Source organism: Rousettus aegyptiacus, unplaced genomic scaffold (assembly GCF_014176215.1).
Source record: "Rousettus aegyptiacus isolate mRouAeg1 unplaced genomic scaffold, mRouAeg1.p scaffold_m13_p_16, whole genome shotgun sequence".
NCBI lineage: Eukaryota > Metazoa > Chordata > Mammalia > Chiroptera > Pteropodidae > Rousettus > Rousettus aegyptiacus.
Window position 1 is genome coordinate 2496470 of NW_023416291.1, and position 21213 is coordinate 2517682.

Consider the following 21213-nt stretch of genomic DNA (forward strand, 5'->3'; position numbering starts at 1 on the left):
AAAGGGGACTTACGTGGATTAAAATAAATTATTTAGAAAAAATTACATTTAACTGAAAATTTCTTAATCAGATGTGAAAAAATTGTGTAACAAAATCTCTCTTGAAAAAAACATACTCTGAGCCTCAGAACATCAGTAACACCAGGAAAAATGTTACAGTCTCCCTTAGTTTTTAGGTCATAAATGTATCAAAAATAAATTTTAAATCTTACATTACAAATTAACCCACTAAAACAGATTTATGTGCCATGATCAGTATTTAATTGGAGAAGTGATCATGTTACTAAAAGACCTAAAAGATTTGCTCTAGAATAAACATGTTACTAAAAACCTAAAAGATTTGCTCTAGAATAAACAGTAACAAATGTCACTGGAGTACAATCAGAGAAATCCAGATAGTAGGAAAACACAGGGCGGATGCTCAGATACTTCAATAACCAGATGACTTATCTGGACCATGACTGGATCAAACAAACTGTAAGAACAAAAATCAGTGGAATCTCAACACTAAATATGTGACAATATTAAGGAATCATTGTTAATTTTTCGTAGGTGTGATAATAATATTATAGTTATGTCAGAAAAAAGTTATATTTTAGACATGTACTGAAATATTTACAAAAGAAATTATAAAGTGTCTTGTATTTACTTCAAAACAATTTGGAATGAAGAGCGACAGTATAAATAAGATTGCCATGAGTTGATCACTGCTGAAACTGAAGTCATTACTTTCAAACATGTTTGAAATTTCCCACTGTTGGGAATTAAGGATTGATAATGTCAGAGAATGTGACTGGCTGAGTGATAATAGCAGAGACAGTGGTCCGGGCTGAACTAAAACCTAACAGGTCATTTAAAAGTCATTAGTCCAAAATGATTCATTTCAGGGAGAAACTGAATGCAAAGAAATGATATCAGATGTTGCAGGATATACCGAGATAAAAGAGAAAGTTCAAGCTTTCAAGTAAAGGTAATTTCAAATATTTTTACCTTGAGTTCCAGCCTTGTGGTATTTGCCTGGCACCGGTAAGTGGCGAGGAGAAAGTTGTCATTTGACTGGGAAAAATTCAAAGTTAAGGAAAAGGATGAATCCACGTCTTTAACGATAAAAAGGTATCAGCGTTGGCTACCATTTACTGAGCACTCTTCATTTGGGTAACACTGAGCTAAATGCTCTTTGCTTATTCCTACAAACGACCCTACGTAAGTTTTACTAAGTAACTTAGCGGATGAAGAAACCAAGGCACGAGCAGTTGGGTAAATTTCCCAAAAGCCAGTTAGTAATGACGCTGGAATTCAAATTCACATCTTTAAGACTCTAAAGCTCATGCTCTTTCCATCTTGAGTCTCTACATTTTAAAATATTAATTGTTCTAAAAATTTAACAAATGGTACAAACTCCTAATGTTTATAAGACAAAAACATCAATGGTATAGAATGCCTTTGATTTTCACAAATACTTATTTCTCAGAAGACTGAGAAATAGCTCCGCTCTGTATTCCCACCAAGTAGCACAGTACCTGGCTTACTGCAGAAATGCAATACATGTTTGTTGAAGTAAATTAGAGAGGTTACTTCCAATAACAACTTCTTGAAAATAAATATTAAACTACTAAAATAGAAAAATACATCTAGTTTCATGAACTGCAAATACAAAGCAATATAAGTATTTGACATGTAATTTTCATGTAGTTATATTCCTATTTTTAATAAATAACTAAACAAAAAGGATGCTAATATCAAAAAGGAAATTTGAACATTTACATTTCAGATCATTTATACTCAGTAAACAGAGACTCCAACTTAAAAACATATTTTGTTTGATTGAAAATAAATGTTATTTACTTATGTATTTATGAATAAAATGACAATGGACTAGAAGGGACAGAATGTCTGGGATTAAGTTTTGAATGGCGGAGGAGGGTGAAGAACATAAAATAAGACTGGCTGCACGCTGAAGCTGTGATGAGTACGTGGAGATAATTATACTATTCTTTCTACTTTTGTATATACTTGAAGTCTCCATAATAAGGTTTTTATAAAGCTATCATTCCAGAAAATAGGTTTTAAATTAGTATAAAATACTCATTCCGAAGAATACTGCAGTGATATAAATAAAAAAGGTTAACTTTAAAATTAAAAATTTTATGTTAATATTAACTTGATTTTCTAAATGATCATAGAAATGTAGGTCCTAATCTTATATATGTCCTCAAACAGGGATGACAAATCATAGATAATACAATATAACTGTTATTATAAGATTTATCAAAGAAAAAAAGCTTTACTATGAAATTGTTGTATTGAAAACTATTCCCCAATGTAGCTGTCAACTTTGCTCTTCATCGATTCTTTTTAGTCCTCCCTTTCTAGTATGTGCAACTTCCCAACTCCAGTCTCCATCTCCGGCCCTGGCTGGCCGTCTCCGATGCAGCTCCCCGGGACCTAACGGTGACCCCACCTTCTCGTCAGGAGCCCCACCTAGCTCCGAGACACTGGGCTGACAGCACTGCGTGACAAGAAGTGATGCAGGAAGCGTGTCCGAGAGTTCTGCCAGGTGTTCTAGGGACTTCGCACTTGGCTAAGTGCTCGGTAAACATCTGCTGAATCAAGGTTATGTGATTCAACAAGCCCAGGAAAGTGAGCGCAGACAAACGAAGGAATGTGGCAAACTATATCACGCTTTCAGGAAATTTTAAAAATTTCAGCTTGGCATAAAAAGTGTGCCTAGAAGGGAAGGTAGCAGCTGGTGAGAGAGAAGCTGGAGATGCTGAATCGTGGGAGATTTTTTATGTCACAGTGAGGAATCTAGACTTGCATGCAACAGGAAACAAGAAACCTTTTTAAAAGGTTTTGAGAACGAAATGACACAGCGATGTCTGCATCTCAGGAAGACCTCTAGTGGAGGTGTGCGGCAAAGCTGGAAGTGAGAGGCCACCCTGGAAGCAGAGAATGGGAGATGAGCCATTCGAGCAGGTGTGAGTGGGGCCTGGAAAGTGAACAGAAGGGGAAATGAAGCGGAGTCAAGGTTTAACAGCCGGGGAGGTAGAGCCAGCAGGAGCCAGTTACTAACTGGATTTGAGAGATCAGAGAAAGCAGGAAATCTAAGCCCACGCCCTAGTTTCTGGTTTACCAGAAGATAAAAAAAGCAAAGCACTAGCAAATTTTGTATGAAGGGAGAAGCTGAAGAGGAAACACTGAACCCTGGTGGCATTTATAGGTTTTATCCAAAATAGAGTAATAGAAACGCAAGCGTCAGAACCAGGGGGCCTCAACCTGTTCGGCAACAGCGACCAGTGCTCCTCCGATAGTCTAGTGCCTGGTGCTCTGAGGTGGAGCTGAGGCGGGGACGCTAGCGCTGGGGAGCGGCCATAAACACAGGTGAAGCTTCGCCTGCTCGCCCGCCGCCCACCTCCTGCTGTGCGGCCCAGGGCCTAACAGGCCAAGGCCCAGTCTGTGGCCCAGGGGTTGGGGAACCCTGGTCTAAAGAATTCTTTATATTTCATACTCACCTCAGAATCACAGCTGCTAAAGCTGACAACAGCAGAATTTTTATCCACGTCAAGTAAATCTATTGGAACATCACTCTACAGTCAATATTAAGAAAAAAGAGGTTAAGTTGGAAAACAAACTTTTCACAAAACATATTTTCTCTTAGGGCTTCTCCTTGTATTCATCTTTAAATTTGAGAATATAGTCTTTTAACTTATATTTGATAATATATACTTCTAGAAAGTAAATTGGGAATAAATGTTATATTACAATGGCCCATTTTTTCCTAATTTGGATTAACAGAGATTATAGAATATCACCTCTCGCTACCCCATTAAAAGTATAATCTTTCTGTTTTTGTCAGTGCTAATACGCTCTGGGCCACTCTGATTACGCCAGCTTCATTTTTTTGGTCAAGCTGAACTTGGGTGGTAAGACAGAAGGGAGGTGACCTTCGGCCTCCTCTGGAAGGAGAGGCAGGTTCGCAGAGACTGGGTCCCCTTCCGATGCGCACTGTGCCCCGGAGCTGCCCGAGACGCGGCTCTGCCCTGGTGCCAATAAAGAGCGATTCCGCCTGTAAGTTTTCACTAATAATTTGCTGTCTCCCCACGTTTTTAAACCTTGTCTCCCTCTTCTTCACTCTTTTCTCATTTTCTGATGGGTTCTTCAATCATTTGGTCGTTTTCCATTCATCGCGCTGTCAGCCTTTTCCACTCCCTGACTATCTTCCAACTTACGGAACTGATTACATATGTCGATGGAGCTATAGTTGTATAACAAATATAATACACAGAGTTGTACCTTACTAACCCTAAATTTCACCTTCGAAACTATCTGCTGTGCCTACTGACCGACCTGGTAACTGGTGGCTGATGAGCAAGCTGTCCTGCAGGCTACCATTTTAGTATGCAGAGCTTTAAAAAAGGTTCAAATAAGGGCATCGACTACTACAGATCTCTAGGTCACAGCCCTGAAGCTCCTCCTGAAGGCTAAGGAACACGCCCTGACATCCTCAGTGACTCGCCCTGACAATTAAGCCCATCTGTCCTCTGTCTAAAATGTATAGGATAAATAAAAGGTATAGTTTAGATAGTCTATGAGCAAAGGGATAGTTTAGGTAATCTATGATTACCAAATGGAAGATTAAGGTAAACCTTTAAAATTACTTTCTAAACTAAAAGACAAACATCTAAAATTACCATCTAAAAGTGTTCAGTAATAATGAGGGCAGATGACTGGTGTGCGAAACAGAGTCAGTCGTAAAAGGAGGACTGCAGAGGTCCTGCTCACCTGTATTAAGACGTTATCTATTGCCGTCTGCACCTCCAAGATCAGGCTGTAGCTGGCGTCATCTTTATTCAACGTGAACTTGTCGTTTATACTGAAGGAAGGCACTGCGAACACGGCCCTGCTCGACTGAGAGGCCTGCTGGTATCGCTCCCTCTCCTGCAGGACCCGGTACTGCAGCTGTTCCAGCTCGCTCCTGCGGGGAAACACCACACCTCTGTCCAGGACAAGCGGACTTAGACTCAGAATATCTGTTAAAATATGACACATTGACCTCTGCGAAATGAATTTTTATTGGTTGAGCTAGAACTACAGTGCTAATGGGAACAAAATTTACGCTTCTATGACCAAATGATTCCACATTTTTTACCTCTAATCTAAAAATCAAAACATCTACTCAGTCCTATAGCAATATTAATAGAGTCGTTTAGTAGCAAATAATCAACTCTAGCTAGAGTTGCGCCTCTGGCTACACACAGCACCAAGCAGAAGAGAATGTGACTGTCCTGGTGCAGAAGGAATGCGACAGCCTTACGGGAAACAGCAGTCGACATGCGCCTTTCAGTAAGACGCGAGCGAGGCGGATGAGATGAAGAGGCCACAGAGCACTGGCACCCGGGGGACCACGAGGACGACCGGGAGCCAGCGGGACAGTGGCGGTCCCACTGAGTGCGGGAGAGGGTCGTGTGGAGACGGCACCGTGCAGGCTCCAGTTACCCAGAAAGAGGGCACGCGAACGAAGCCGCAGGAACCAGGGTGGAGCGACAGGAGGCCTAGCCACCCCAGTGTGGGGGGAAGTCGGGGAGCGGCCTGGAAGGGGTTTGCGCAGTGAACGAAGGACAGGATTCACACGTCCAAGCACAGAGCGCCTCGCACGCACCTGCGCTCCAGGTGCCGAATGAACCGGACAGACTGAAGCTTCTCCCGAGCTGCCCCAGAGAAGACGAGGTAGGATCCCGAGGATGCGAGACGGTCCCCAGGAACGCTCCTCGCTGTCCCTGCTGTGTGAACGCTAGAGCGTGCTCTCCTGGTGGCTCTGGAGGACTGGTGTGTGCAGAGCCTGTGGTGTGGCCTTAGTGAACTAGTCCCTGTGGCCTTAGAAACTTCTCTACCCCTCAACTACCATCCAAAAATGCTGGCCCGCACTCCCCCAACAGGACGGCACGGGCAGACGTGGGAAGAGCAGGCATTAAAAGTTCCAGCGACCCCCACGTCTTCATTATATGAGGCAATTTTACTTGAGTCCTCTTCAAAGCACTCGTCAGACTGAAGAGGCCACCAAAGCAATCCCTGTGTCTAAGGAAGTCAGCATTACTAACTTCCAGTAAGAACACTTATAAAGCCAAAATTACAGATTCAGAAAGGTTCTCAGGAGCAGTGAACGTTAGAACTAATGAAGAACAGAGCCATCTGTGTTAGCTTCCTTCTAACGTCTGAGAAAAAACAAAACATTACAACTACCTATAACTAAACAAATGCAAAAATGTAATTCTTGATCTAAGAAAAAGTCGATATAGAATGAAATATACAAAAAGTATATTTCTAACTCTAAAATATTAATTGAAACTTACTGCTAATTTCCTCAAACTGATAAACATTCATTTTTAAAAAAGTGATAAACTACTCAGTTATATTAATTCCTTCCAATAAAATATACTGCATCCATAAGTAACAAAATTAAAAAAAAAAAAACAACCCGCAAACCACATACTTCATGAGATGAAAAAGAGGCAGCAAAATTACCGTAAAGAAGAAATTTTATTCTGCATCTCCTGACTGATTTTCAGCTCTTCCCCAGGTCCGCTTTCCCTGTGCACGGGCTCTGTTGTCAGACCTGTAACCCAGCCTGCAGAGACGTCACAGTCAGGCACCACCCAGCACTGCTCATGTCAAATGAAACCCAGTTACAAGCCCCCTGCCCACCTTCATCGGCCTCCCTTATCCCCTCAGACACGTTCCTCTTCAAAAAACAAAACAACAACAAAAGAAACCAAGCCGGAAAATATTCAAACCATAAAGAAATTATTTCAGCATTTTATAATACTACTGTTGCATTGCCTGAAAGACTATAAGACTATGATTAAGGAAATATTTCACTTATTAATTTACAGTTTTAGCTTTCAGGTATGGAATTAGTCAACATTCTTAGCAAATGCTAGATAATAATAGCTGATGAATAAAAATTTTTTTCAAAGATTATTTTCATGGAAAGCTGAACTCTTGTATAACTATTATGAGAATGCAAAAATGACGTACTCAAAAATAAGTTTTAATAGGAAATGTATACAGTAATAAAACAAACTAAATTTCTTTTTAAACCGAAAAATATCACTTAACATTTAAAGATATTAGTAACATGCCAAGCACTCTTAAAAACTATCACTTAAACATTAACTGTTTTATAAATCAGTTGGCCCATTCCTTCCCTCATTTTTTAACCAATAAAGCTTTTAATGCTGTAGGTAACAGTGAATTACCAGTAACACTTTTTTTTTAAGTAGTCGTCAGAAGCAATCTATTAAATTTATATTTTTTTATTATCAATTTTTTCTCCAACTACCTATTACCATTTGCCTTACCTGAGTATGTGGATACCACGATTTCGTCATAACCATCCTTCCCTACACAGCCACCCTGGATAGACGTGATGCTTTCAGACAATGCCTGAAATAAATTTAAGATCAAGCACATTATTAGCAACTAAAAATTTTGCAGATGTTAAAATAAACCACAAAACTTATTTTCCTGTCTCCAGACATTCATCATATATTTACTGAATACTATTTTTTATACAGACACTGAGATTAGAAAGTCAAAAATACTGCACAAATGTCAGAAAATTCCTGCGTTTTTAAATTTTGGGAAAAAAGATTGAAAATGACTCATGTATTTGTGCCATTCAGCTACAGTAGATATTTAATGAGCAAAAACTGTTTACTTATATAAAGAAGTTTTTTAAAAATTACATAAGCAAACTCTCAAAACATTTAGTCTATCATCAGAATTCCAGAAACCACCTCTCATGTGTTTTCTCAGAACTGTTTTTCAGATTAATAAAGAAGATGAAAGCAAGATTTTCAGCAAGTTCTGGGCTTACATCTCTTTTAAGCAGTACTCCCCAAACTTGTCAGATAATAATCACTTGGGTGAGTCAACAAATCTGTATTTTTAACGGAACACTCTATGCCAGTGGCTTTTATGCTATTTGGAAAGCAAGCAATGTATTTTATATTGCAATCTGGTATAGATTCACACATGAACATACCCAACAGATATAATTTAAAAGGTTTATGCTACACCCTGGCATATTCTAATCCATTCTATCTCATTTAAAAGAAAAAAATGTGCTGGCAACCCACTAATGGGTTTTGACAAGTAGTCTGAAAAACTCTGCCAGGTAATTCTTATCGGGAAAGACTGAGACTCATTGTTGTAAAGGAGAAGGTAGAGGAAATTGACACAAGTATTATAAACACTGGCTCTCTTGACCCTCCCTGTAGGAGGCCAATCTCTGAGCTATTCTGCAAATCAGGGTCTTGGCCCTTCCTGAAACTAGTTACCTGAGAGATTCAAGTAACAAAGGATTGTTATAAATTTGCAAAATGTTAGTTTTTTTATTTAACGAGCAGATCTCAAGCACACTACAAGTCTTCAAAACTTTTTGTTCATGTTCCCATTAAAGTAATTCTGAAAATAAAAAACAACCATACACCCTCCTATACATTTTTAAGCTGCCTTTTGGGTTTTTCATCACAGCTTGCAATAGTTACAAAAAATGTAATTTCTGGAAGTTTTAACTTTTTTGATTAACCAACCATCAGTCCAGACTGTGTCAGATCAGAGGACCTCAGATTAGGGAACCGATAGAGAGTGATGTCATGAACCTGAGAAGAGGCAGTGTGTTTGCAGCCTTCACGTAACCGGAAAGCAGCACCCTGCCACTAGACGAACGGGACAAAGAAGGAACACAGGCTTTCTCAGCGTCACACACAGGGACGGAGGGAGAGCTCTGTCACCCCAGGAGTTTGGAACAGAAGCCAAAGCGGAGACTTAGGGTCTAATGAGTTTCTCAGGGGTTGATGAGAAAAAAAACAGGAGATCACAGACAAAGGATTATGGTACACTTTAGGATTACTGTATGCAAAGGATTATTGTAAACTATTGTTTGCATTATTAGCAAGAGACTTTTTACATCAGAAATGAACAAATATGAAATAAATCTAGAAAATAACATATAATATTTTGTCCCCATATTATCTATATAATACACTTTATTACACCAAAATATCTGTATTTGCTGATCTGCAGTTAAAGTTGGACTGAGAGGTACCATTATTAGAGGAATTAGACAAAGAAAAAAGGAAAGTTGACAATGAATTCTGCTTTTTTTTTTTTTTTTTTGTAAACAGCCTCAATGCATCCTGTATGAGGCAGGACGGGAAAACCCTGGACTGGAGAATTCCACTTCATGAAAATGAAGGATTCAGTTTATACCAGAATGCCTCTCCACGTGACTTTGTACCTTGGGATAAACAAGCTGAATTACATTTAAAATTTGTGAACTAAAAATGACTCTTATCTAGTATTTTTTGTACTGTGGACCCACGGGTGGCTAAAAGTAACATTGCTACTATTCCCTCTTGCTTAAGGATATTTTTTATAATGTCTTGAAATCTTATTACTTTAAAAAAAAACAAAACAACATTCTAAGTTACCTGAACATGTTAGTCCTGTAATCAATTATGCCTTGTAGAAACTAAGGCAAAATTTTTAATACTTTAGATGTACAATATGTAGAAATCAAATGAAAAATTTATTTTTCAGTTTGAAGGCAACAGTCTTCTATTCAAACATAAGAGTGGAGTAAGAGATTTTGATAACATTGAAACAGCAATATTTTAAGCTGAGCACAAGATTGCAATATATTTAATTTAATAAAACCCAAATCATCATACTCAGCTCTGCAATTGCTTGATAAATGAAAAGCACGCGTGGCCTTTTTATCGATGAACCCACCTGATCGAATTTCAGCACAGGCTCGTTTGCATGATGGAGGCTGTACACTTCCACTACGCCATCATCTCTCCCAACCAGTAAGTCTTTAACCCCGTCACCCACAATGTCAAAGCTGTCGACGCATAAAACGCCTTTAAAAAAGTGATGCGAGAAGTTATTGATGAGACTAATATTATGGTCAAGTATTATCAAATAAGAATACAAATATGTATGTAACAATTCAAAATTAAAAAACAACAGCGACAGCAACAAACTTAGGGCATAATCAGATGGCCCTTCTTTTCCACCCATGTCCATCCATTTCCAAGGCTTTAAATATCATCTACATGCAATGGCCCCCACGTTTCTATCTTCAGCTCTGGCCTCACCCAGTTTTGTTTGTTTGTTTGTTTTGTTTTGGTAAAGTAGGTGTCACACCCCCACTTCCCACTTCCAACTCTCCATGACTTTCCAATTCCAGCCCTTCTCCAAAGCTCAGCAGGACCTCCAGGATGTGGCCCCACCCCCTCCAGCTACTGCACTCAGCCACACGGGTCTTCCCAGAATTCACTGCTCCACAAGTGAATCACGTCTGTCTCTGCCTCCGGTCTTAGCCCTTATCTTTTCCTCTTCAGGGAACATTCTTTTCCCTCAAATCTTTACATTACTAACTCCTTATCAGTCAGATCTGAGCACAAATTTCACCCCCTACAGGACTTTCCGTGACCGCCCAGTGTCAAAGCAGCTCTCCCCCTGCTCCCCGTCACTCTCTAGCAGGGAATCCTGGTACATTTTCTTCAGGTGACTGGCTAGCTGAAGCTATCCTATTTATTCATTTGTTTATCCTCTGTCTTCCCTAATAACCAAGCAGAAACATGCTGTACTTATAAACAGCCATCTCGCTACCTACCAAGTCAGATATAAGTTCCCCTCTGAAAAGCACAACATCCTTAGAAAACAGAAATGTCACTGTAGATCTTCCTCGCCTCACACAGAATCCTCCCAAATCCCAAGCAGTGCCCTATGACCGATGAAACATGGACTGAGCACAGAATGATGTTACAGATGGACATCAGCCCACAAGAGCCTCGCCATCCCAAATTACTATGTGCATGTCTTATTTTAAAAAATTATGCCAAAAATACGATAGACCTGCTAAATAAACAAGTAGCAGAGGTATATAAGATGGCTCTGTGAATTGCTAAGTCTGTTATATATGTACTATGAATAAATAAAACAGAATGAACTATGTAACCTAGGATATTTAATAATTGCCAAAATTTCAGAATCTGAACTATATCAAAAACTATATCAAAAACACACCTCCCCTCTTCCTCTCATTTCGAATCTCCCACTTGTGTATCGGCTTGGCTGTGGTGACCTGAATAATCCCGAGTTTTCCATCTGATGTTCCAAACAAAAGGTCTTCTCCAGAGTCACCTAGTTATAATGGAAGCCAACAAATCGTATTTATCCCACAACTCATCTCTTGAAAATCAAAATATTTTCATGTATGTTGACGTTCATTTAAAAATCTCATTTAAAAATATAAAGACAGAAGACTTAATTTGCGAGGATGATTACATAGTCACAATCTAACTTTAAGATGAGAAAACTGGAAATTAAAGTTCAATAACTTATTACTGTTCGTTACTCACAAGTTATCAGAAAACAAGTGTCTCAATTACAGTTCATATCCTTCTTTCGAGTTCCCATTTTCACTTTATAGTTAAATGATTAAAAACCTGAAATGTCTAGACACACATAACGCCCTCCCTTATCTGATCGTGAAGAATGAAATCCTGATTACCGCCATTCCCACCATGCAGAGCTAAAGCAGTAGGCGGGCCGGGAACTTCAACTTCATATAAAACGTCGGATCCCTGAGGGAGAACAAGGGTTTTAAAACTGAAACACAGTACAGACTTAAAATGATACAGGTACTCGGAGATAACATCAATATTCATGTAAAGAACTCTACAATAAAACTTGACAAAATTAGGTTGTGAATATGAACTTGCATTTGTTAGCAATTTTGCATGTGTTAACTCATTTTAAAACAAATAAAATGAAAAGATCAAGAAGAGAAATACTTGAAATAGCCTTTATTTTCGATACTTTTCATGTGAAATTCCGTGTGCCTGAAGACTTGACACTGTAAATTTTCCTAATAAAACTCTCTGGGGACACTGGTTTCTCCTGTCCTAACTTGTGGGCTTTAACGTAGAGCACATTCTAACATTTAAACAGACCCAAAGCTACTTTCTAAGGGAAATTCTGGTCTTGCCTTTGAGTGTTTCTAAAATCCACTCCAGTGAGAGGCAGAAAGACCTGCTATTTAGATAAAGAAAGAAGTTAGATCCTTTCATTGTCTTTTAAAAGGCGGGGGGGGGGGGGGGGGGGGCGGGGGGGGGTAGCAATGCTTAGTTAGCGCATAGTATTTGTGAAGCTGAAAAGAATGATTTTTCAGATGGAAAACTCATGATAAATCATTCGCTGAAAAAAAATTGCAAATTTATAGTAAAAAATTTAAATATACATAGAACATATAAGAGCTGGATGCTTTATCTTTAATTTAAAGTAACACTTAAGAATTTACAGATATCTACGTGTAATGACACAACTACAAAAGAATACACGGCAAGACTGTTTTAAAAAGGCCACCTGCAGGACCACAGGTCGCCTACAAAGGCAGCTGGGAGCAGGCAGGGTATTCGGAGCAGAGGAAGGATGGTGTCTGCTTGCTTTCCATAGATTCTCAGTGATATATATATATATTTTTACAATAAGCATATGGCTCTCTTACTGTTAAACAGCATAATCCTAGAATTCAGCTAGATCAACTTCTGACTGAATGCTAGCTCATTCCTGTTAAAAGCCTTATTCACAGCGTAGACAAGGGGAGAAATTAATCATTCATGCTTCTAGAATGAACCTTGAACAGCAGCTTTGATTCCCCTTAGGGGAAAAAAAAAAAAACCTCATAGAACCGCTAGATTTTTCCTTTCATGAAAGGGCTGATGCCAAGACAAGGCCATCTGGCTGAACTCTAGAGACGGCCGGTGGCGGCACAGGACAAGCACCCAGACTTCGGTCAGCCACACGGCACTCGGCCTGAGTTTCTGAATCCACTGCTCCACCTGAGATTTGTTACTGGCACCTAAGCTTTATTTTCTGGGTCCTAGTGTATGTAGGTATTTTAGTGAAAGTCCCTCTTAAGAAGACATAGTTATAACTATTATTACTAACGACAACGGCCTTAGTGGATGTTCTAGCCAATCACAGTTTTTAGTTTTTCCCCACTACCACTCATTTACATATCTAGGGAATATTGACTGAGCGCCTGCGGGTTCCACGCACTGCCATGAACTGAGGGTCAACTCAAGGGATTCAGGCCTGATCACAAGCACCCCCTGCTAAAGCCTAATGCCCTCTCTCCAACCCGACTGCCTTCTGAAATTTGATTTTTTGGAAGAGGAGAGGGTGATGGAGGAAGAAAGCAGGAAAGTAAGCAAGCAGGAAAAGAAAGAAAAGCTGAGAAGGGTTCTTTGTAGCAAAGGCACTCTATTCTGATTGTCTTAGCTCGAAAATCATGTGGGGAAGGAAGGAACTATCCTTTTATCCATAAATGCCCCTCTAAGAACTTGCCAAAGATATCAACCCATTTGCCTCAAGTAAAAAAACATTAGTTTATCAATTAAAATAGTAAAATTTTTTTTCCAGATATCATTTTAAGACATTTAAAGTTCTAGTAATCACTGAAGTAATTTATCTCAAGTACACGCTCTTTGTCATGTTCATTAACCTAAACTATGAAAAGTTATAAAAATGCAAATAATAGCAACCTGTAACACTCTGAGAACTCTGTCTTGGCAGGCCAGTACCGGTGTAAGGCGAGATAACCTTTCCACAGGAAGGCAGATGACATCATTGATTCTGTCCCCAGAGAGGTAATAATGTTGGTCTTTGCAGTCACAATAATGGTTGTAGATATAACTTGCACTGAGGAAGAGGTCTGAGCCAGATACATACCTGAGAACATTAAAAGTACTTTAAGACATCCATTGTTTTAAAAAGAAGCATAGAAAAATTCTGAATTTTTTTAAGAGATAAAAAGTTTGTCTACATAATTTACTACTTTATCACAGACTTAGAGACACAGTTTTGCTTTTTTTTTTGATCTTTCATTCCCCCCCACTAATTTCTAGCTTTCTGGTATAACACTGATTTTGAGAGCTGAAAATAAGGATCTTAAGGCTTCGGGCTTCTCAAAAATCATGGTCAGAAAAACTGGAAACGGAAACAAAATAATGATAATTTGTCTTTATCTGAAGACAAATAATATTTTAAAAAGTAACTTTTGAATGCGTACTGTCTGCCAAGCATTGTCCTAAGTGACTGACATGTATTATTAGCTCAATCCTCAGAACCCTGTAAACTAGAAACCATCGCTACCCCTTTTCGCAGGTGAATGACAAAATGTTAAGTAACTTGCTTCATGGCACACAGCTTGCCCATGCGGAGTAGACTGCAACTGAGGTAGCTTTCAACTCTAAAGTAAGCTTCCTTACTACCAACCTGTACTGCCTCGACAAGGCTATCGGAAGTGAATCTACTTTAAACTAAATGATAAACAGTGGAAAAATGACTTCATTAGACTTTTATCTTGAAAAAAGAAAAACAAGTTCATTTCATAGTATACTAAATAAAATTCAGGCAATAATCACAACTATGTTCTAATTCTTAAGACTGAATAAAGTTTTTCACAGGGGGAGCTGACATTTTTTAACAAAAATTAGATACCTTTCACTTCTAGATTGCTATTACCATGTGATCATAAAGAGGGTTCTATGGTTTTATTTGAAGGTTTCACATATTTCTACTCCTCTAAGGTATATTTAAAAACATTTTTATACTAAAATTATTCCTTATCCTATAATGATCCTCATTTTCTTTTTCAATTATTGTTTAGGTGGCCTCACTTTGTGGCTCTGCATATATATGATTTCAGTCGTCTTCTTAAAATCATTTCTATCGACCTAATGAAAATTCATCTTTTTCAAGGTTTGAAATTTCACTCGGAAATCCATCTGTATTACATTGTCCAAGTACCACTTGGTGTCCATTTTTATGGACAAGAGTCAGACAGATGGAAACATCAAACAGAGAAGGGTGTGTGATAATCAATTTTATAAGTGGTCAATTTCCTTACTGAATATAGTTATAACCTGTTTTCCCATGCAACCTTACAAAAATGTGGAGATTCAGATCATAATTTTTCAAAAAATTGTGCAGAGCACCTTTCCATCCCACCTCGGCCAGGCCACTAAGAAACCGGTCAGAGAGACTGGGGTGGAGAGACTATTTGTCAGGTTCTTCCCTGCCCGGCAGGCAGCTCCTTATCTTCCCGCCTCTGTCCACATACCTTTCTGAATGGGTCTGGCATGCGGAGGCATGCTAGTCACTTCTATTACTTCAATTTTAGTATTTTACCATTATCATTGGCTGTTCCTACCTACAAAAGCATTTCAAAGGTATTATAATCTTGTTGAACCACTGAAAGTACTTCCACTTGTCATTGTTTAATTCTTATCTAATCTCACCAAGTTTTGCCACACACCTTGGGACGTATTGCGCATTATGCAGAATTATATGAGAGAGCTCGACTGGATCAGCAGCCTCCAAATAAAGGTTGGGCTGCTCATACCACTTGGCTGCATCAGATGCAAATCCACAACTTTTTCCTTTTAACCCGCCCCCAATAATTACGATTCTGCATCTATGAAGTAGGACAAGGATTTGACTGCTTTAAATTTCCAGGAGATTCTCCTTAGCAGATCTGAGGAACGGTAAATAAGAGCTTTAAAGCTCTTTCTAGCCCACGATTCAAAAACTAAAATTATAATTGCAAAATTTCACATGTCAGGAAACCAGTAAGGGAGCTATTTTTCACTTAGTCTTACCTGATTCACCTAAAATTATACCCTATGACAGTCACCAACTTTAAGGGCCAGTATCTTAAGAAAATGATGCTACCTCAAAACTGCAACTATCAGAGATAGCATAGACAGAAAATTAAATATCTGGAGATTTCTTTCACTTTTTCCTTTTATACTTTGATCATGAATCATAATTGAACCAACCAGTCAAAAATGAATGAATAATAAAATAAGTCTTAGGAAAAAAACATCTCAACCAATTGATTTTATATTGTTTCTAGCTCAAATTTAATTTGACCCATAAAGTACCTTTAGTGAATTTTATTTCCCAGAAAACCTATTAAGATATGATACTTAATCACTGTTTGTCACCTCTCCAAAATATTATAAATACATGAAAACAAAGAGAATAAACATACATAGCTTTAATGCTTTCAGTGAGGTTTGTTTCAAAAGAGAGGAACTGTTTTCCTCTCTTTGTGAAGCCTCTAATCTCAGATCCCGAAGCAACGAAAATTTTCTCCTGGGGCGTGTTCAGAACCCCTCCCAGTTCCAGTCTTGCGATCTTCTGCCCGGGTAAAGTCTTGAACACTGCCTGCAAAAATCGTTGGTGGAAAATTAAGTGCACAGATTTATTGTAAGCATCTTCCTTTACTGTAAAAAAAATGCTGTGATTTTAAACTTATACAAGTATTACGGTTCTACTATATAGAAATATCTTTAGAAATAAATATATTTACTTTAGTAGGTCTTCTAGGTTTTTTTGCTAAATATCTTCAAACTTTGGAATACTTATTCCCACAGATATTTCAGTGATATCATTAAAATCTAAACTCTTGAAACTCAAAGTAGGGTTCATTAAGTAGCAACATTACATCACTAACTTTATTAAAAATGCAGAATCTCAGGCCCAACCCCAGATCTACAGAATGAGAATCTACATTTTAACAAGATTCCCCCGCTCATTCCAATAAACATGTTTTTATACTTTAATCATCATTTTAAAACTAATATCTCCTGGTCTCTATACTTTTTATAAATTTTAGTATAAATAAAGGACTATAGGACTGACCGGAAACCTGAATGGTTAACTTTGTATTTGTCTATTTAATGGGAAACAATGTATCATCAAATTCTTCCTACTTATTTTCCATTTTATTGCCGGCATCGGAGTCTTCCCCTTCTCCTGTGACTTTATACACAGTGAGCAAAATAACGAATAATTGAAAATTGAGTTTCTGTAAGTTTTCACCCTCTTCACCTTTTTTGTAAATTCCATATAACACGTAGTGAATATAACAGTTCACATCTCAAACCCATCACTTGTAAACTATGACCTGCGAGTATGACGACGTAATAGCCGCTTCCTGGATTAGGTTATATTAAGTAGCGAGGGTGATGGGATAGTCACTTCCATGCTGCACTATGTTCTCTAAGATGCTGTCTTATCAGATGGACACTCTCCTGTTTGTCTGAAGACTAAGTCACCATGTTGTGACAGGGCCTGTGAAAGACCACATAGCAAGGAACTGTGGGGGCCTCAAGATGCTGAGAGCAGGCCCTGGTGTACAGAAAGCAATAAAGTGGGGACCTCAGTCCGATGACAGGAAGGAACTAAATTCTGCCAACAACCACGTGAGCTCAGAACAGCACTCCGAGCTCCAGAAAGGAACAGAGCTTGGCTAACATATATGCATTGCAGACATGCGAAACTCGGAACCCAGATTCCAGACTCACAGATACTGTGAGTTAATAAATGTGTGTTGTTTTAAGTCCTTAAGTTTGAGGTAATTTGCTGCACATCATAAAAAACTAATAACTCACCTTAGGCTGTCAAAAATGTTTTACAGACAGCTAGCAAATGACTCTTGTACTGTCTACATCCGCATACTTCATATAACTACCTCCTCCACGACCTACTTTTGACTGTATTTTAGAAAATATTTAACCTAGGATTATTCAATTAGTGTGTTTCAATTTTAGAAAACCTTTTTTTCCCCCTAAATAAAAAAGCCATACATACCACTGCTTCTCCTTTCTTCATGCCAAAGCACGTAACTACCCCATCATGATCTCCAAGAACCACCTGCGATAGAGTGAAGAGAATCTAAATTACTACTATGCTCTATTAATTATATATAGAGAAAATAATATTCTCGATTTATAAATTATGATTTTAAAAGCAAAGGTCAAAAAATCTGGGAAAGACACTACCACAAAAAATAATCACCCAAAGAATTACAGGAAAAGGCCAGAGAGGTCATGGAGAGCTGTTACAGGAGTAGCCAGCCATATATCCTGTTCCGACAGTGTCGACAGAACAGGCGAACAGGGACAGGAGTGGCGGAGGCGGTTGGGGGGGCAGGGGCCTTTTTTCCCCTTAAGTGGAGTGTAAGGATGTTTTATGACTGATTTTCAAAACAGATTATCTAATAAGGGTGTGACTGACTTACTTGATATTTTTAAAACCTTTTCAAAGGAAAAATTTTAACATATGCAAAAGTAATCAGAATATTTTAATGAATTCCAAAGTATCCATCACCCAGTAACAATTATCAGTTACTACTGCAGCCAAAGGATTATTCTGAAATATAGAGAGAGACTAACACTTCTTTCTCAGAAACTGATAATCAAGAAGACAAAAGATAAGAAATGGATTAGAAAAACAATGACCTGTAATCTAATACATATGCGCATATGGATACATGTAGAGGTGTGCGCATGTGTGCATAAAGAAATAAGTCACTCTTCCCAAGAATCAAAGTATAAACGTTCAAACACAAAGAAACATTAGACAATTGGCTGAGTATTAGGGTGTAAAACAAGTCTCAAATATCAAAAAGTTGACATCGCACAAACTTTGTTCTCAGGCCACTGGAGATCACCAACCTCTGTGGATTTCATGAAAACTGCACTTTCTCCCTAGAGCGATGAATATCCGCAAATAATTATGTTCACATTTTCAGGAGACTGATGCACTTTGGTACTGGCAGAGATTTCTTTTCAGATGAAAAATATGTAATAATAGTTAAGGTTTGATTTTCTGACAACATACTACTCCAAGAACTCCTAAAATAAGAATCCATTACAGAGATTCCCAAAGTGTGGTTCCTTGCCTCCTGGAGTCAATGAGAACCTTCTGGGAAATCTGTCTGCTCAACGGTATGTGTCTAAGTAAATCTTTATTCTCCTTTTTCACTAGGTTGGTTGATATTTACATGATGGTACAGAAGTAATAATGAGTAAGATTACCAATGTCTGACAAGAAACAGAACAATGACACCAAACCATACCAGTCATCTGTAACCTTCATCACCATTTGAGAAGAAAAAGAAGTTTTGTGTAAGAATGTCCTTGAGGAGGCAGTAAAAATTAATCTTATTGAATCCTGACCTTTGAATACACGCCTTTTTAATATTTAGTAAGAAAAAAGAAAGTATGCATGAAGCACTTCTGCTGCATACCCAAATAGTCTTAAGGAAAAGCACTTGAACAATTGAGCTATGAGCTGAACTATCCACTTTTTCGAGAAACACCATTTTTAAGGATGAAGAATAACCAACGACTGTTGTTATTACAACATGGGTATTTTGTGGAATTTTTAAAGACTGAAGAAAGTGGGCTTGTTATTTCGAAGGAAAACAGCTAACAGTATTTGCTACCAATGGTACAGTGTGAGCTTTCAAGTGAAAAATTCATACTTTGAAAGACTCGTATCTGCCACTGTGAGACTGACAGTTTCCCAATACTTAACTTTTCTGAGGAGATCGTCAGGGCATTAACAAATGTGCTATGTCTGATATTCTATAACATGTGTCAACATTTGCGGGATCTATATAACTCAAATGAACCCATAACCTCAAATGACCATCACATGATGCTATACATTCACGCATGGGTAAAAGGTCCATTGAAAGTATGACAGACCAATGGATTTTAATGTATCAGAGTATCTCTCACACACACACACACACACACACACATCCCAATAGTCTACTAAGAAATTATAATTGTCTTGTCTCATAGGATCAATCTTTCAATGAAAATAATATTGTCAGTTAAAGTTCAACATCAAAATATTTAATTACTCTTAAAATATGATAATGTTTCAAAAAAGCATTTTCTCTATATTCAATTGCATTTTACATTTCTTTTTTCATATACACAATCTGGTGCACACAGTACACAGAGTAATTATTTTTAAAAAGAATGGAACATGGTTTTAACAAGTTTGCTATTTACTAATTGTACACAGTAATTCTAATGTCCAAGAAAATTACTGTTTGTAAATGTTTCTTGGTATTCTAACATCTTTTCAAAGAAATTCATTTCAACATTAGCATTTTGAAAAGAATAACTTACCGATGACAAAGGAAATATAAACCTCTCCTCTGTCAGAACTGAGGAGATATGGAGAAATCAGTATCTCTATAGTACCTTTTGTGTCGCTCTATGTCTTGAGGCAGGAAGTAGCTTCATGGTCTTCTGAGAGGTCACTCCCACCTAAGGAAACACACCAGCCACCTAGTGAATGGTCTCTCATCCGCTATAATCTGAGTTTTACATCAAAGATTAAAAGGACCAGCAGATTCAGATCACAGTGAATCTTACTCTTTATTGCAATAATTAGTAATTCAAAATAATTATTATCAGTGATGAACTTCTTAGCTAATGAAATATGCCACAAAAGTCAGAATTTAAAAAACAACCAAAAATAGTAAAATTTATGCTTGTCAAAATTTATGTGATCAAGCCAAAAAGAAAAAAAAAAAGGATGACATTACTGGCAAGATACTTCATGAAAAAGTATTTCCTGAAGCCTTCTTTTCCAACTTTGTACAGTTCTTTGTTTTTGTAAAGTGATTTAAAAATCTTAGAAATTAAAAAAATGCAACAAGGGTTTTTGCTAAAATACCAAACATGCTAATGCTGTGACATCCAATAAAGCTGATGATGAAGATTATTTTACCAAAGGTACAGAAGATGAAAACAGCATGTTCAGCGGGGAACTGTCACCAGCAGTGCCTAGTTACGGGAAGAGGATGGGAGGGAAAGAACTTACATATAGATTATAGATTATAACGTCATTCCGTATTCCAGAGGGCAGCACTAAAGTTTAAAACCATTTATTTGGATATGTATTTCGAAACATCAATCTAGCACGTGCTGTGAAAGATAGCTTGGGGGGCGGTGAAAACTGGAGGCTACGAGCCCACCGAGGAGGTTATTTCAGTGATCCACGCGAGAGAGGACGAGGATCTGAACTTGGAGAAATGGTGCTGGAGAAGACGGGCCAGACTCGAGAGAGAGAGAATGGCTCGACGCAGCGAGACGTCGTGACCGGCTGGACACGGAAAATACTAAGGCGGGTAGTGCTCGCCACGGCTCCCAGGGAAGGCGAGCGGGCGCCTGTGCGTACCGCTCCCCGGAACGGGATTCCTGGGAACCGGGGCGCTGGAGCGGGGGGCGGGGGGGAGGCCAGGGCTGAGAGGCTGCGGGG

General features: G+C 38.4%; 1 protein-coding gene across 3 annotated transcripts in view; it reads right to left on the reverse strand.

Moving 5' to 3' along the window:
- Positions 1 to 21213, reverse strand: part of BBS7 (Bardet-Biedl syndrome 7) — a 30819-nt gene that overhangs the window by 9018 nt on the left and 588 nt on the right. For 2 of the 3 annotated variants that reach the window (XR_004954830.1, XM_036233448.1), the window contains exons 2-13: positions 20151 to 20216; positions 17737 to 17799; positions 16133 to 16308; positions 13620 to 13806; positions 11585 to 11657; positions 11098 to 11214; positions 9796 to 9926; positions 7359 to 7443; positions 6523 to 6625; positions 4783 to 4975; positions 3513 to 3587; positions 991 to 1056 (exon numbers count right to left, since the gene is read on the reverse strand). Coding sequence is in view for 2 of the 3 variants with exons in the window: in XM_036233448.1 (XP_036089341.1) it covers positions 991 to 1056; positions 3513 to 3587; positions 4783 to 4975; positions 6523 to 6625; positions 7359 to 7443; positions 9796 to 9926; positions 11098 to 11214; positions 11585 to 11657; positions 13620 to 13806; positions 16133 to 16308; positions 17737 to 17799; positions 20151 to 20216 (1335 nt within the window). In the remaining variant the exon portion in view is untranslated. Of the gene's footprint in view, positions 1 to 990; positions 1057 to 3512; positions 3588 to 4782; positions 4976 to 6522; positions 6626 to 7358; positions 7444 to 9795; positions 9927 to 11097; positions 11215 to 11584; positions 11658 to 13619; positions 13807 to 16132; positions 16309 to 17736; positions 17800 to 20075; positions 20217 to 21213 lie in introns of those variants that run through there. The other variant, XM_036233449.1, reaches the window with a different exon arrangement.